The following is a 16,391-nucleotide window of genomic DNA, read 5'->3' on the forward strand; positions in this document are numbered from 1 at the left end:
TCACCCAGGAAATTCCAAGGGATTTAGGAACTCTGTGTCAGGAACTAAGGTCAAAGACCAAGTATTAGAAGAAAAAAAGATGCTCCTAAAGCTCTTATCACTGAGGAAATTACAAGGGTTTTAGGACCTCTGTGCCAGGAACTGGGGGTAGAGACCAATACGACATTTTCTATTATCTCACAGAGTCAAATTATGAAAACTTAATCCAGCCATGCTATGTGAATCACAGACCTACTCTATACAATCTAAATTTACATACATTTTCTTTAAATAGCTCCCAGCCACCTATTAAGGAACTCAGTTTGACCAAGTCTTATCTTTGGGGTAAAAACATTGTAAGCTAAAGGGAACTAGCCTTTTGTTAAATTTTGTACACTAAAAATGTTGCTAAAGCTATTCATCTTTAACTTAACGTTTTTCACTTAATCATTTTTCAGTATAGTTAACATGGGTGTTCCCCCTGCAGGTAGCAGCAAGGAAATTTTGGTGAGATAGCTCCCACGTCCAAGGAAGGGATGGAGAGTGTGTATCTGATGATTCTCAGAAGCCACTTAGGCTTCTTCTTCACTGAGGTACCATAGGTCTAAAGTTAGGAATCCCTCTGGACACAGGAAAGTAACTCTATATCAGCACAAAGTTAAGAAACCTTATTTAACGATTATGAGTAGGGACCATCTACATATCATCAGATTGACGAGAAAAAGGAAGTATGTGGTCCCAGTGGTTGCTGGTATCTATCATTTAACATGAGGAGAACCAGTCTAAGAATGAAGCCAATCTTGTGGATGACAGGAGTAGACAGAAATTGGGATCATAATGACATCCTTTAAACTGCTACATCAGTCAATCCTAAAGCCTGCAATTTCCAAATATACATGCTAATAAAATTCAATTTTATAATCCAGTATTTTTAACAATACTTGAACCAAAACCATATTAACTGATATTTAAAAAATTGTTTCCTTTCTTTCCATTGTGCTTATCCTGTTTGCCTATTTTATCCTGCTTAAATCACGACTTCACACTTTGTTTTTATATTATTTTTTTTAACATCTTAATTGGTTTACAATGTTGTGTTAGTTTCTGCTGTATAACAAAGTGAATTCGCTATATGTATACATATATGCCCATATCCCCCCCCTCTTGCGTCTCCCTCCCACCCTCTCTACCCCACCCCTCTAGGTGGTCACAAAGCATAGAGCTGATCTCCCTGTGCTATGCAGTTGCTTCCCACTAGCTATCTATTTTACATTTGGTAGTGTATATATGTCAAGGCTACTCTTTCACTTCATCCCAGCTTACACTTTCCTCTCCCTGTGTCCTCAAGTCCATTCTCTACATCTGCGTCTTTATTCCTGCCCTACCCCTAGGTTCATCAGAACCATTTTTTTTTTTAGATTCCATATATACGTGTTAGCATACAGTATTTGTTTTTCTCTTTCTGACTTACTTCACTCTGTATGACAGAGTCTAGGTCCATCCACCTCACTACAAATAACTCAACTTCGTTTCTTTATATGGCTGAGTAATATTCCATTGTATATATGTGCCACATCTTCTTTACCCATTCATCTGTCAATGGACACTTAGGTAAATGCACATACCTTGAGACCTTTGATACTCAAAGGTATCCTATGAATACATTCTCACATATGATTATAATATACAGCTATTCATTGTAGCTTTGTTTGTAATAAGAAAAGATACCAAGCAACCTAAATATCCATTAATATGGCACTGGTTAGGTACATTTGGCAAATCCACACAATGGAATATTATGTAGTTTTTAAAAAGAATGAGGTAGGGGAGTTCCCTGGTGGCTTAGTGTTAGGATTTCGGGCTTTCACTGCCATGGCCTGGGTTCAATCCTTGGTCACGGAACTATGAGATCCCGCAAGCCATGTGGCAGGGCCAAAAAAAAAAAAGAAAGAAAAAGAAAAAAAAAAAAAGAATGCAGGAGTTCTAAATGTACTGAAAAAAGATTTCAAAGATAAATCAAACATTTATAAATTAATTATAAACCAATAAAATTCAAAAATCACATTAATTTAATGACAGTGTTATTTTACTGAAATTAAACTGCTAATCACAATATAAGTATGGTACCAAAAGATTTGGCACATACAAGTCCTTTTGTGTCCAACAAGCCTCTTCTCCAATACAGCATATGAAGGCTCAATTCTTTGACTGTCCTTAATCTGAATATACGAAACCTCATTTGGTAGGAGTATACCCCATTCTGTCTACCTCTGTTCTCATCTGCTGACATGAAATCTTGTAATAATACTCAATTAGGGCTTCCCTGGTGGCGCAGTGGTTGAGAGTCCGCCTGCCGATGCAGGGGACACGGGTTCGTGCCCTGGCCCGGGAAGATCCCACATGCCGTGGAGCGGCTGGGCCCATGAGCCATGGCCGCTGAGCCTGCGCTTCCGGAGCCTGTGGTCTGCAACGGGAGAGGCCACAACAGTAAGAGCCCCGCGTACCGCAAAAAATAATAATACTCAATTATAGGGCTTGCCTGGTGGCACAGTGGTTAACAATCCACCTGCCAATGCAGGGGACACGGGTTCAAGCCCTGGTCCACGAAGATCCCATGTGCCGCAGAGCAGCTATGCCCTTGTGCCACAACTACTGAGCCTGCGCTCTCGAGCCCACAAGCCACAACTACTGAGCCCATGTGCCACAACTACTGAAGCCCGCACGCCTAGAGCCCGTGCTCGGCAACAAGAGAAACCACAATGAGAAGCGTGCACACCACAACGAGTAGCCCCCGCTTACCGCAACTAAAGAAAGCCCGCGCGCAGCAACAAAGACCCAACACAGCCAAAAATAAATAAATAAATTTATTTAAAAAAAAAAAAAATCAAGTAGCACTTAAAAAAAAAACTCAATTATATGGTGGCCCACCGAAAGATCCAACATAGGCTTATATACTTTTATTCATATTATTTAAAAGAAAACACAGAATTCTAAGCTTCTCTGAGAATTTATAAACCCCTGAAAATATGTCCAAACATCTCCAGGGACCTAAAAATCATTAGAAAAACACTTATCTCTCCCACAGAGGTTTTATCACTCCCTTTTTATACCTTTAATCTTCCCCTCTTCAATACCTCTTTCCTCTCAACCGACAACATACTACCTTTAAAAACAACAACCAAAAAACCTCTATGGTTCCCTGCTATCCCTCAAGATACCACTCCTTCCCTTCAAAACCAAATTTCTTTATTGATTTACTTACATTATTTATTTACATTCACTGCCTCCATTTGCCTGTCTCCACTCATCACATATCCATTACAATATGGCTTTTGTTCCAAACACTTTCTGAAACTATTCTCTTTTAAGTATTACCAATACTTGCAAACTATAATGTTCCAGCAGCTTCTTCTTGACTTCCTGACTTATCTGAAGTACTTCAGAGCCAAAGAAAGGGCTTACCCAAGGGACTCAACTACAAGTTTTTCAAGATCCCTTCCATCAGTCATAAAATGTTTTTGAATTCATACTGTTTGACTTAAAACCCGAACAAGAGAAAGTTCCTGCCTTTGTATGCCAGTTTAGTGAAGGAGACTCAGGTAAATAGATAAAATATAAAGAGTATAGCTGAACAGCCTGAGGGAGAATTAATGGTCTCATCTTACACTTCATCACAATGAAAAGGAATCAGAAAGAATGAAAAAATTTCTTTGTTTTTCTAAAGAATGTAAGTATAGCTGGTCAGAAGGTCTAGGGCTCCCTTTATTAATTTCCAAGGACTGCTATAACAAAGTACCACAAACACTTAAAACAACAGAATTGGGCTTCCCTGGTGGTGCAGTGGTTGAGAGTCCGCCTGTCGATGCAGGGGACGCGGGTTCATGCCCCTGTCCGGGAAGATCCCACATGCCGCGGAGCGGCTGGGCCCGTGAGCCATGGCCGCTGAGCCTGCACGTCCAGAGGCTGTGCTCCGCGACGGGAGAGGCCACAACAGTGAGAGGCCCGCGTACCGCAAAAAAAAAATAAAATAAAACAACAGAATTTATTGTCTCACAACCTGGAGACCAGAAGTTCAAAATCAAGACGTCAGCAGGGCCATGCTCTCTCTGAAGGATCTGTGGGAGAATTATTCCGTGCTCCTTTCTAGCTTCTGGTGGTTGCCAGCAATCCTTGGTGCTCCTAGGCTTGCAGCTGGATTACTCTGATCTCTGTCTCCACTGTCACAAGGCCTTTTTCCCTCTGTATTTCTATGTCTCTCTCCTCATAACCAGGCATTGGATTTGTTAGGGGAACCACTGACCAAAAACGGCCCACCCTGGCCAGGCACCACAGTAACCATCTGCGTGAGCTGTTTTCCAAAAGGAGGTCCTGGTAAGGAACATGGAACTAACAAGCCACCACCAACCGGAAGAATTCAGCAGAAGTCAAAAGGAGACGCCAGCCCATATGTCCTACCAACCTCCCAGAATCCTCCTCGCTGGACTCCTTCTTGGCTGAGCCATGCGTGCACCACCAGGAAGGACCCTGAGTCAGAATGATTGGCCAGAGACTAACCCAGAAACTAATCCCATCACCATAAAACCCGGGACTGTGAGCCACGTGGCACAGCAGTCCCTCCTGGGTTCCCTTTCCCTCCTGCTCTCCACGCGGGTGCTCCTTCCCACTAAAGTCTCTTGCTTTGTCAGCACGTGTGTCTCCTCGGACATTTCATTTCCAAGTGTTAGACAAAAGCCCACTCTCGGGCCCTTGGAAGCGGTCCCCCTTCCTGCAACAGATTTAGGGTCCACCCTAATCCAGTATGACCTCAACAGACTTGATGAGACTTGAAGTGCGCAGTAAAATTCAATAGAGTGAAAATGTACTTATTAGGGCTCTTTCGGTTGTTAAGAAACCAAACTTAAACTAGCTTAAGTAAAAATGGTTTTCCTGATGAACTAGATATTAAATATTATGAATTACTGTTAATCTTGTTTGGTGTAATAATGTGGTTATATAGGAGAAAACATTTATTTTAAGATATACATGCTGAAGTATTTAGAGGTGAAGTGGCATGATATCTGCAACTTATTTTCAAATGGTCCAGAAAAAAAAAAATTGCATACACGGGGCGGGGCTGGGTGGGGAGGGACAAATGAGGCAGAATGTTAACAACTATTGAATTTATGATGATAACTGGATTATTCTTTCAACCTCTCTATATGTAGGAAATTTTTCAAAATAAAAAGGTAACCGGAAATGAGGACATATTTTAACTGGGACATGCAGGCTTGGACCTGACTTCAAGGTGGATTAGACCTGGAATTGAAAGAATGTCAAAAGGTGAATATATATTATACAGGTCTTTCATCTCCATACTTTTCTATATACAACATTCCTCTCCAGCAATCACCATGGAAAGCAAGATGTTTCTCACAATGCTCTTTTCCCCAGTTAACCTCTTTCTAAATGAGAGCCAGGAGGGTATCAGGAGGTTGGCACAGGTTCCCCAGTCCAGTGAATGTACTAAAAAAGAGAAGGGATTAAGGGATTAAAGGTTGAGTAAATTAACTCCCTCTTCAATTTATTTTAACTCTTAACTCCCTTCTCATATTTAACAGGGAACAGAATGAGAAACTATAGTAGAATGCAAAAAAAGCCCCAAATCAGTAACATGGAATGTATTATATTCTAGAGTCTAAATATCATTCCCTGGTGAAGAGATCAGCTACCAAGATAGAAAAGAAACAGGCATAGATGGATCATTATCCATCACAGGCTTGACAGTAGAGAAAAAAGTCTGGGAAAATAGGATATTCACCTAACGAAGATGGAAGGAAGAAAAGAGAAAAGGAGGGAGGTAAGGAGGAAAGTAATAAAGAGAGAGCAAATCCGTGAAACAGGGCAGAAGCTAAACTGCCATACCCAGAGCTGTCTCTAGGGATCTCCCTAAATTGATACCACCAAAAGCCCTTCTCAACTTCATCCTGACACTTGTTACAAATTTGAGAGCATGTAAATGGTACTAAAGATCCTGGCCAGTTGGGAAAAATCAGAAGTCCCTTCTGCCCAACAAGAAATGAACCCATTTATATGTAAAACGTATTAATTATCACAAAGCTCCAAAACTTCCTTCAAAAGGGTTAAGCGTTTAAGGCACTTTGTTGATTTGCACTGGTATCTTAAAATAGTAGTTATATTCTATAGACCAGCAAATGAGGCTCTCTCCCTGACACTCCTTATTCAACCAAAAAATAAAATGTTATTTAGAAAAATGTAGTCTTAATGGTGCCTTTCACAGGCCAAATAAACATCCATGAACATCCTCGATAAATTTTAATTACCTGAAAAATACTAATCTCTTACAGATGCAAAAAGAACCATAGCCATTATTTTAACTCAATTCAACTTGTTAAATGCTTGGTTTTCCTGCAATTATATACTTTCATAATTCAAATCTAACTGATTTTAAGTTACTCCAATGGACTAAAATGAATCAACAGTTTTACTCATTTAAAGTTCACCACTCCTTTTAGTGCTGTTAATGCATTTTAAAACTTTTTTAAAAATCAAATCTTTAGGACTTCCCTGGTGGCTCAGTGGTTAAGAATCCACCTGCCAATACAGGGGACATGGGTTCAAGCCCTGGTCCGGGAAGATCTCACATGCCACGGAGCAATTAAGCCTATGCGCCACAATTACTGAGCCCATGCACTAGAGCCCGCAAGCCACAACTACTGAGCCCACGTGTCACAACTACTGAAGCCCACATGCCTAGAGCCTGTGCTCTGCAACGAGAAGCCACCACAATGAGATGCCCGTGCACTGCAACAAACAGTAGCCCCCACTCACCGCAACTAGAGAAAGCCCACATGCAGCAACGAAGACCCAACGCAGCCAAAAATAAATAAGTAAAAATAAGTAAATTTAAAAGAAAATCTTTAAACACAATTTATTTTGCTACTTGAGGTAAAGACCATTATTTGACCAATAAGTTTACAATGAATAACCTTAGACATATGCCTACTACAAAATGCAAGATTTGAATGATGTGGTTATTAATCCATCATTAAAGATAAATTACGACAACAAAAAATCTGAATTGCCAGCGACCTAGTGGTATTACATCAACTATTTTCAAATATAACATATTCATTCTTGTAAATAATCAATTTAAATAATACTGTAATAAGCCTGGTCAAGTAAAAACCTGAACAGTCTTACCTGTATGATGTGGGTCTGATGTTGTCTTTGCAGATGCTTCCAAACAATATTTTTCCCTGTAATTATCCTCATGATTAATTCCTCTAGAACTTTCTTCAGTAGGCAGATTAAAACTGCATATTCTGGGATCATTTTGTGACTGCAAAAAAGTATCCTTATTTGTAGCAACCTAAAAGAACAAAATATGTATTTTATGCTGATATTAAACTTAATTTCCCATATTTTTACATAATAGATTCCTAATTTAAAATGTGAGCTACTAGTTTCTCATACCTAAATGGGGAATATTTAAAAATAAAAATTATAATTTTTATTGTTTGTTTTTTAAGCTACTTTTATTACATAATAAAAGCTGAAAGACATCACAGAATGAAAATTATGCTTACAATTATAGTGTATTTTAAGCAACATATCAAATGAGGTTTTAAACAAGTCACAATATGCCATTCTCAGTCAACTGCTTTTATTCTTGCTAAATTTCTCAATATTAAAAGAAACACTTAAATATTGTTTATTTAAGTGTGATAATGATACCTGCACTGTATTGTTGTTTTAACAGTACCTTATGTTTTAAAGGCAAATACTAAAATATTTACAAATGAAAAGATATTCCTGGAATCTGCATCAAAATAATGAGAGGGGAAGAAGGGGGGAGGGAGCTGGAGAGGAAAAAATGAAGCAAGAACAACTGTCATAAACTGACAATCGTTGAAGCTGGATGATGGGTACATGGGGGTTCTTCATATACTCCTTTCTCTATTTTTGTATATGTATTAGCTTTCTGTTGCTGCTGTAACAAATTACAAGAAACTTAGTGGCTTAAAGCAACATAAATTTATTTTATAATTTTGTAAGTTTGAACTCTCACTTGGCTCTTAATGGACTAAAATCAAGGTAATCAGCAGGGCAGCATTTCTTTCAGGAGGTTCTAAGGGAGAAAACATTTCCTTGACTTTTCAAACTTCTAAAAGCTACCCACATTCCTTGGCTTGTGGCCCCATTCCTCTACTTCAAAGCCAGTTCCTCTGCATCTCTCTGCCCCTGCTTCCTTAATCAAATCTCTTTCTCTAACCCTCTCATCTGTCTCCCTCTTCTACTTTTAAGGACCTCTGTGATTATACTGGGCCCATCTGGATAATCCAGGATGACCACCCCCCACCCCACCTCAAGGTCCTTAACATTAATCACCCAGTCAAAGTCCCTTTTGCCACGTGAGGTAACATATTCACAGGTTCCAGGGATTAGGACATGGACATTTTTGGAAGGCCATTTTTCTGCTTACCATAGTATGTTTGAAATGTTTTTTAAATAACAACTCACAATAACAGACACAGTCATCATATCTCTATAAATATTCATTATAATAAATTTCAGAGACATTCAAAAACCTATCTGATAAGATTTTAAAGTAAGTCAGGTGAGGGAGGAGTCAAGATGGCAGTGTGGGAAGATGCAGAGTTAGTGTCTCCCCACAACTAGGGTGCCTGCTGGCCGCTGGTGGGGGATTTTGACCCCCAAGGAGACGGGAGGAACCCCAAGGTGAACCAGTAGGACAGAGGGGTACCGAGGGGGGAGAAGTGGAGGCCAGACAAGATCAGCGCCTCTGAGGCCAGGGAGATCAGGAGAGGCAGGTAGGACGGACTCTCCGGGAGAGCGGGTGAGGAGCAGAGGGCAACTGTATGGCCCTCTTGGGCAGGGGAGGCTGCTGAGCTCCCAGGCTGGTCCCCTGCCCTCCAAGGCCCCCCATTCTCCTGTCCTCCCCCCAGCACCAGCTGCATTGGTCCTGGGGCATAGGAGGGAGACTAGGGAGATCAGGAGAGGCAGGCAGGAAGGGCCCTCCCAGACCAGAGGAGCAGGAGAGAAGAGGAGGGCGTTTGCCCCACCCACTCAACCCCAGGAAGCCTGCTAGGCTCCCAGGTGCGGTTCCCTGCCCTCTGAGACCGGGGTTGGGGGCACAACTGGGCCCCTTCTGTTCCTTGAGCCTAATCTGCACTGCCAGGGCCTTTTCCAGCCCTGTGGGTCTGGATCGTGGGCCAGGCCCACCACCCAAACTTCGCCCTTGCTTAGGCCCTGCTCTCCACAGCCAAGGCCTCACCCACCCTTTTCTTCTTCCTTTCCCTCCTCCTCTTTTTCACTCTTGTGGTACTGATGTATCTTCTGGTTGTTGATTCATCTATATTTTTATTTTTACATTCTTTCTAACATATCTGTTAGTCTCCTAGTCTAGTTTTATTTTCTACTTTGTTATTTTTCTCTCTTTTATTTTTTTGCCACCACACACGGCTTGCAGGATCTTGACTCATGAGCCTGGGGCTGGGGGAAGCTCCTTCAGTGGGAGCTCCAGTCCGAACCACTGGACTAACAGAGAACCTCTGACCCCAGGGAATATTCATTGGCGTGAGGTCTCACAAAGTTCCTCATCTCAGCACCAAGACCCAGCTCTATCCAATAGCCTACAAACTCCAGTGTTGGAAGCCTCAGGCCGAACAACGAGTAAAACAGGAACACAATCCCACTCATTTAAAAAAAAAAAAAAAAAAGAGAGAGAGAGAGATGGCAAAAAAGAATGTCACAGATGAAGAAGCAAGGTAAAACCTACAAGACCAAATAAATGAAGAAGAAATAGGCAATCTACCTGAAAAAGAATTCACAGTAATGATAGCAAAGGTGATCCAGAATCTCAGAAATAGAATGGAAGCATGGATTGAGAAAATACAAGAAATGTTTAACAAAGATCTAGAAGAACTAAAGAACAAATAAAGAGAGATGAACAACACAATAACTGAAATAAAAAATACACTAGAAGGAAGCAATAACAGAATAATGGAGGCAGAAGAACGAATAAGTGAGTGGGAAGACAAACTGGTAGAAATAACTGTCGAGGAGCAGAATAAAGAAAAAGAATGAAAAGTATTGAAGACAATCTCAGAGACCTCTCGGACAACACTAAACGCACCAACATTTGAATTATAGCGGTCCCAGAAGAAGAAGAGAAAAAGAAAGGGTCTGAGAAAATATTTGAAGAGATTATAGTCGAAAACGTCCCTAATGTGGGAAAGGAAATAGTCACCTGAGTCCAGGAAGCAAAGAGAGTCCCATACAGGATAAACCTTATGAAAAACACACCAAGAGACATATTAATCAAACTAACAAAAATTAAATTCAAAGAAAAAATATTAAAAGCAGCAAGGAAAAATACAAAAATAACATACAAAGGAATCCCCATAAGGTTACCAGCTAATTTTTCAGTGGAAACTCTGCAGGCCAGAAGGGAATAGCAGGATATACTTAAAGTGATGAAAGAGAAAAAATCTACAACCAAGATTACTCTCCCCAGCAAAGATCTCATTCAGATTCGATGGAGAAGTCAAAAGCTTTTCAGACAAACAAAAGCAAAGAGAATTCGGCACCATCAAACCAGCTTTAAAACAAACACTAAAGAAACTTTTCCAAGTGGGAAACAAAAGAGAAGAAAAGCACCCACAAAAACAAACCCAAAACAATTAAGAAAATGGTAATTGCAACATATATATCAATAATAACCCTGAAGGTAAATGGATTAAATGCCCCAACCAAAAGACACAGACTGGCTGAATGGATACAAAAACAAGACCCATATATATGCTGTCTACAAGAGACCCACTTCAGACCTAGGGACACATACAGACTGAAACTGAAGGGATGGAAAATGATATTCCATGCAAATAGAAATCAAAAGCAAGCTGGAGTAGCAATGCTCACATCAGATAAAATAGACTTTAAAATAAAGACTATTACAGGAGATAAGCAGGGACCCTACATAATGATCAAAGGATCAATCTAAGAAGAAGATATAACAATTATAAATGTTTATGCACCCAACATAGGTGCACTCTAATACATAAGGCAAATGCTAACAACCATGAAAGGAGAAATCTACAATAACACAATAATAGTAGGGGACATTAACACCCCACTTACACCAATGGACAAATCATCCAAACAGAAAATAAATAAGGAAACACAAGTTTTAAATGACACAACAGACCAGATAGATCTAATTGATATTTATAGGACATTCCACCCGAAAGTGGCAGAATACACTTTCTTCTCAAGTGCACATGGAACATTCTCCTGGATAGATCACATCTTGGGTCACAAATCAAGCCTCAGAAAATTTAAGAAAATTGAAATCGTATCAAGCATCTTTTCTGACCACAATGCTATGAGATTAGAAATCAATTACAGGAAAAAAAACTGTAAAAAACACAAATACATGGGTGCTAAACAGTGCGCTACTAAATAACCAAGAGATCACTGAGGAAATCAAAAAATACACAGAAACAAATGACAACAAAAACACGATGACCCAAAAGCTATGGGATGCAGCCAAAGCAGTTCTAAGAGGGAAGATTACATAAATTTAATCTCACCTCAAGAAACAAGAAAAATCTCAAATAAACAATGTAACCTTACACCTAAAGCAACTAGAGAAGGAAGAACAAAGAAAACACAAAGACAGTAGAAGGAAAGAAATCATAAAGATCAGAACAGAAATAAATGAAATAGAAACGAAGAAAATAATAGCAAAGATCAATAAAACTAAAAGTTGATTCTTTGAGAAGATAAAATTGATAAACCTTTAGCCAGACTCATCAAGAAAAAAAGGGAGAGGATGCAAATCAATAAAATTAAAAATGAAAAAGGAGAAATCACAACTGACACTGCAGAAATACAAAGGATTATAAGAGACTACTACAAACAATTATATGCCAATAAAATGGACAACCAAGAAGAAATGGACAAATTCTTGGAAAGGTACAATTTTCCAAGACTGAACCAAGAAAAATTAGAAAATATAAACAGACCCATCACAAGTAATGAAATTGAAACTGTGATTAAAAATCTTCCAACAAACAAAAGTCTAGGACCAGATGGCTTCACAGGCAAATTCTATCAAACGTTTAGAGAAGAGCTAACACCGATCCTCCTCAAACTCTTCCAAAAAATTGCAGAGGGAGAAACTCCCAAATTCATTTTATGAAGCCACCATCACCCTGATACCAAAACCAGGCAAAGACGCCCCAAAAAAAGAAAACTACAGGCCAATATCACTGATGAACATAGATGCAAAAATCCTGAACAAAATACTAGCAAACAGAATCCAACAGCACATTAAAAGGATCATACAACATGATCAAGTGGGATTTATCCCAGGGATGCAAGGATTCTTCAATATACGTAAATCAATCAATGTGACACACCACATTAACAAACTGAAGAATAAAAACCATATGATCATCTCAATAGATGCAGAAAAAGCATTTGACAAAATTCAACACCCATGTATGATAAAAACTCTCCAGAAAGTGGGCATAGAGGGAACATACCTCAACATAATAAAGCCCATATGCAACAAACCCACAGCTAACATCATTCTCAATGGTGAAAAACTGAAAGCATTTCCTCTCAGATCAGGAAGAAGAACAGTATGTTCACTCTCGCCACTATTATTCAACATAGTTTGGAAGTCCTAGCCACAGCAATCTAAGAAGAAAAAGAAATAAAAGGAATCCAAATTGGAAAGGAAAAAGCGAAACTGTCACTGTTTGCAGATGACATGACACCATACATAGAAAATCCTAAAGATGCGACCAGAAAACTACTAGAACTAATCAATGAATTTGGTAAGGTTGCAGGATACAAAATTAATGCACAGAAATCTCTGGCATTCCTATACACCAACAACAAAAAATCAGAAAAAGAAATTAAGGAAACAATCCCATTTACCACTGCAACAAAAAGAATAAAATTCCTAGGAATAAACCTGCCTAAGGAGGTAAAAGACTTGTACTCAGAAAACTATAAAACACGGATGAAAGAACTCAAAGATGACATAAACAGGCGGAGAAATATACCATGTTCTTGGATTGGAAGAATCAATATTGTGAAAATGACTATCCTACCCAAAGCAAGCTACAGATTCAGTGCAATTCCTATCAAACTACCAATGGCATTCTTCACAGAATTAGAACAAAAAATCTTACAATTTGTATGGAAACACAAAAGACCCCAAATAGCCAAAGCAATCTTGAGAAAGAAAAACGGAGTTGGAGGAATCAGGCTCCCCAACTTCAAACTATACCACAAAGCTACAGTAATCAAGTCAGTATGGTACTGGCACAAAAAAAGAAATATAGATCAATGGTACAGGATAGAATGCCCAGAGATAAACCCAGGTACATATGGGCACCTAATTTATGACAAAGGAGGCAAGAAACTACAATGGAGAAAAGACAGCCTCTTCAATAAGTGGTGCTGGGAAAACTGGACAGCTACATGTAGAAGAATGAAATTAGAACACTACCTAACACCATAAACAAAAATAAACTCAAAATGGATTAAAGACCTAAATGCAAGACCAGGCACTATAAAACTTTTAGATGAAAACAAGGAAAAACACTCTTTGACATAAATCACAGCAAGATCTTTTTTGACCCACCTCCTAGAGTAACAGAAATAAAAACAAAAATAAACAAATGGGACTTAATTAAACTTAAAAGCTTTGCACAGTAAAGGAAACCATAAACAAGACAAAAAGACATCGCTCAGAATGGGAGAAAATATTTGCAAATGAAACAACAGGCAAAGGATTAATCTCCAAATATACAAACAGCTCATGGAGCTCAATACCAAGAAAACAAACAATCCAGTTAAAAAATGGGTGGAAGACCTAAATAGACATTTCACCAAGGAAGACATACAGATGGCCAAGAGGCACATAAAAAGATGCTCAACATCACTAATTATTAGAGAAATGCAAATCAAAACTACAATGAGGTTATCACCTCACACCCATCAGAATGGCCATAATCGAAAAAGCTAGAAACAATAAATGCTCGAAAGGATGTGGTGAAAAGGGAACCCTCCTACACTGTTGGTGGGAATGTTAGTTGATACAACCACCACGGAAACAGTATGGACGTTCTTTAAAAAACTAAAAATAGAACTATCATATGACCCAGCAATCCCACTGCTGGGTATATACCCTGAGAAAACCATAATTCAAAAAGAGACATGCACCACAATGTTCACTGAAGCACTATTTACAATAGCCAGGACATGGAACCAATCTAGATGTCCATCGACATATGAATGGATAAAGAAGACGTCGTACATATATACAGTGGAATATCACTCAGCCATAAAAAGAAAAGAAATTATTTGTAGTGAGGTGGATGGACCTAGAGTCTGTCATACAGAGTGAAGTAAGTCAGAAAGAGAAAAACAAATACCGTATGCTAATGCATATATATGCAATTTTAAAAAAATGGTACTGATGAACCTAGTTGCAGGGCAGGAATAAAGAGGTAGACATAGAGAATGGACTTGATCACATGGGGTGGGAGGGCGAAGCTGGGGCAAAGTGAGAGTAGTATCGACATATATACACTACCAAATGCAAAACAGTTGGCTGGTGGGAAGCAGCAGCAAAGCACAAGATCAGCTCAGTGCTTTGTGACGACCTAGAGTGGGATAGGGAGGATGGGAGGGAGGCCCAAGAGCGAGAGGATATGGGGACATGTGTATGCATATGCCTGATTTGCTTTGTTGTGCAACAGAAACTAACACGGTATTGTGAAGCAATTATACTCCAATAAAGATCTATTAAAATTTTTTTTAAATGAAAAAAAGATTACTGCTGATCCCAAAAAATAAATAAAAAATAAAGTAAGTCATGGCAATAAACTAATGAAGGCCTAAATTTTATTTTTTGCAACATTTTATTTTTTGCAACATTTTATTTTTATATAATTTTAAACTTATAGAAACAATCCAGAAATAATACAAGGAAGTCTCATATACCCTTTACCCAAATTCACCATTTGTTTACATTTTGCTTCTTTTACTTTCCCTCTATCTCTCCGTGTGTGTGTTTGTGTGTGTGTGTATACACACATCTGAAAGTAAGCTGGACACACTGTGCTCCTCTACCTCTAAATACTACAAAGTGTGCTTGCAAAGAGCAAAGACACTCTCTTACATAATCACAGTAAAATTATCAAAACCAAGAATTTAACACTGGTAGTATAATACTATTACCCAATCCACAGTTCATATTCAAATGGGGTCACTTACCCCAACAATGTCTTTTGATAGTTTCTTCCCTGAGCCAGGATCCAATCCCAGATCACACAATACATTTAATCAACAAGTTTCTTTAGTCTCCTTTAATCTAGAACAGTTCCTCAACCTTTATTTATCTTTTGTGATTTTTGACACTTTTGAAGACTACAGGCCAGTTATTTTGTAGAATGCTCCTCTATCTGGATTGTCTGATATTTCCTAATGATGAGTTTCAGGTTATGCATTTTGGACAGGAATATCACAGTTCATCATACCAGGGGCAAATAATGTTAATTTGTCCCATTACAGGAGGCATTCACTTGATTAAAGTGATGTCTACCAGGTATCCCTGCAAAGCTAGTATTTTTCTATTTGTAATTTTTTAAAGTATGTTGTTAGGAGATGCTTGAGTCTATTCAAATATCCTATTTCCTGATCAAACATTCACCCACTTGTTTTGGAATCCATTAATATTTTCCAACACCATCATTACATTACTTTTATTTTTATGATTTAGCATTCCACTCTGAGAAAGAGCTTACGCTCCTCCCCATTTAGTTATTTAGTTGTATTAGTATGGATTCAGACTCCTAAAATAACCCACATTATTCAGTGGGTTATTATCCATTAGTATATTTGTTTTGATGCTCAATTTGTTCCAGATTTTGTATTTATCAGACCACTCAAGTATAAAACCCCTGAAGTCACCAAAACAATACTTTCTCAGTCTGGATTAATCCAATCTAAGATGAGAAATAATTCAAGAATAAAAATTTAAGAATGGAATAAACAAATTAACGGGACACTAAAGTTGACTGCTAAGCTTAATACTTTTGTGCTTCGCGTGTTGCCTTGCTTAAAACAGCTGTATAATTTCAAAAAATGCCTACTTCATTAGTTTTTAAAGACAACTATTTAGTTTCTTGATATTAATTATAAGAGGAAAAGAATAAATCAGCATTTTGGGTTTGGAATTAGTCATTAGAAACTCCATCAGAAAATAAACATAAAGTCAAGGGTGTCAAGACGATCCAATGGGGGAAAAATACAGTCTTTTCAACAAATGGTCCTGGAACAATTAGATATCCACATGAAAAAAGATAAAA

General features: G+C 38.6%; 1 protein-coding gene across 1 annotated transcript in view; it reads right to left on the reverse strand.

The window, feature by feature from the left end:
- RAD54B (RAD54 homolog B) overlaps positions 1-16,391 on the reverse strand; it is a gene marked incomplete at both ends in the record, with an annotated part of 90,173 nt that overhangs the window by 68,840 nt on the left and 4,942 nt on the right. Inside the window, one exon of the mRNA XM_082858955.1 lies at positions 7,180-7,348. Coding sequence (XP_082715081.1) covers positions 7,180-7,348 — 169 coding nt within the window. The remainder of the gene's footprint in view (positions 1-7,179; positions 7,349-16,391) is intronic.

This window comes from Leucopleurus acutus, assembly GCF_964270905.1.
Source record: "Leucopleurus acutus genome assembly, chromosome: 17".
Taxonomy (NCBI): domain Eukaryota; kingdom Metazoa; phylum Chordata; class Mammalia; order Artiodactyla; family Delphinidae; genus Leucopleurus; species Leucopleurus acutus.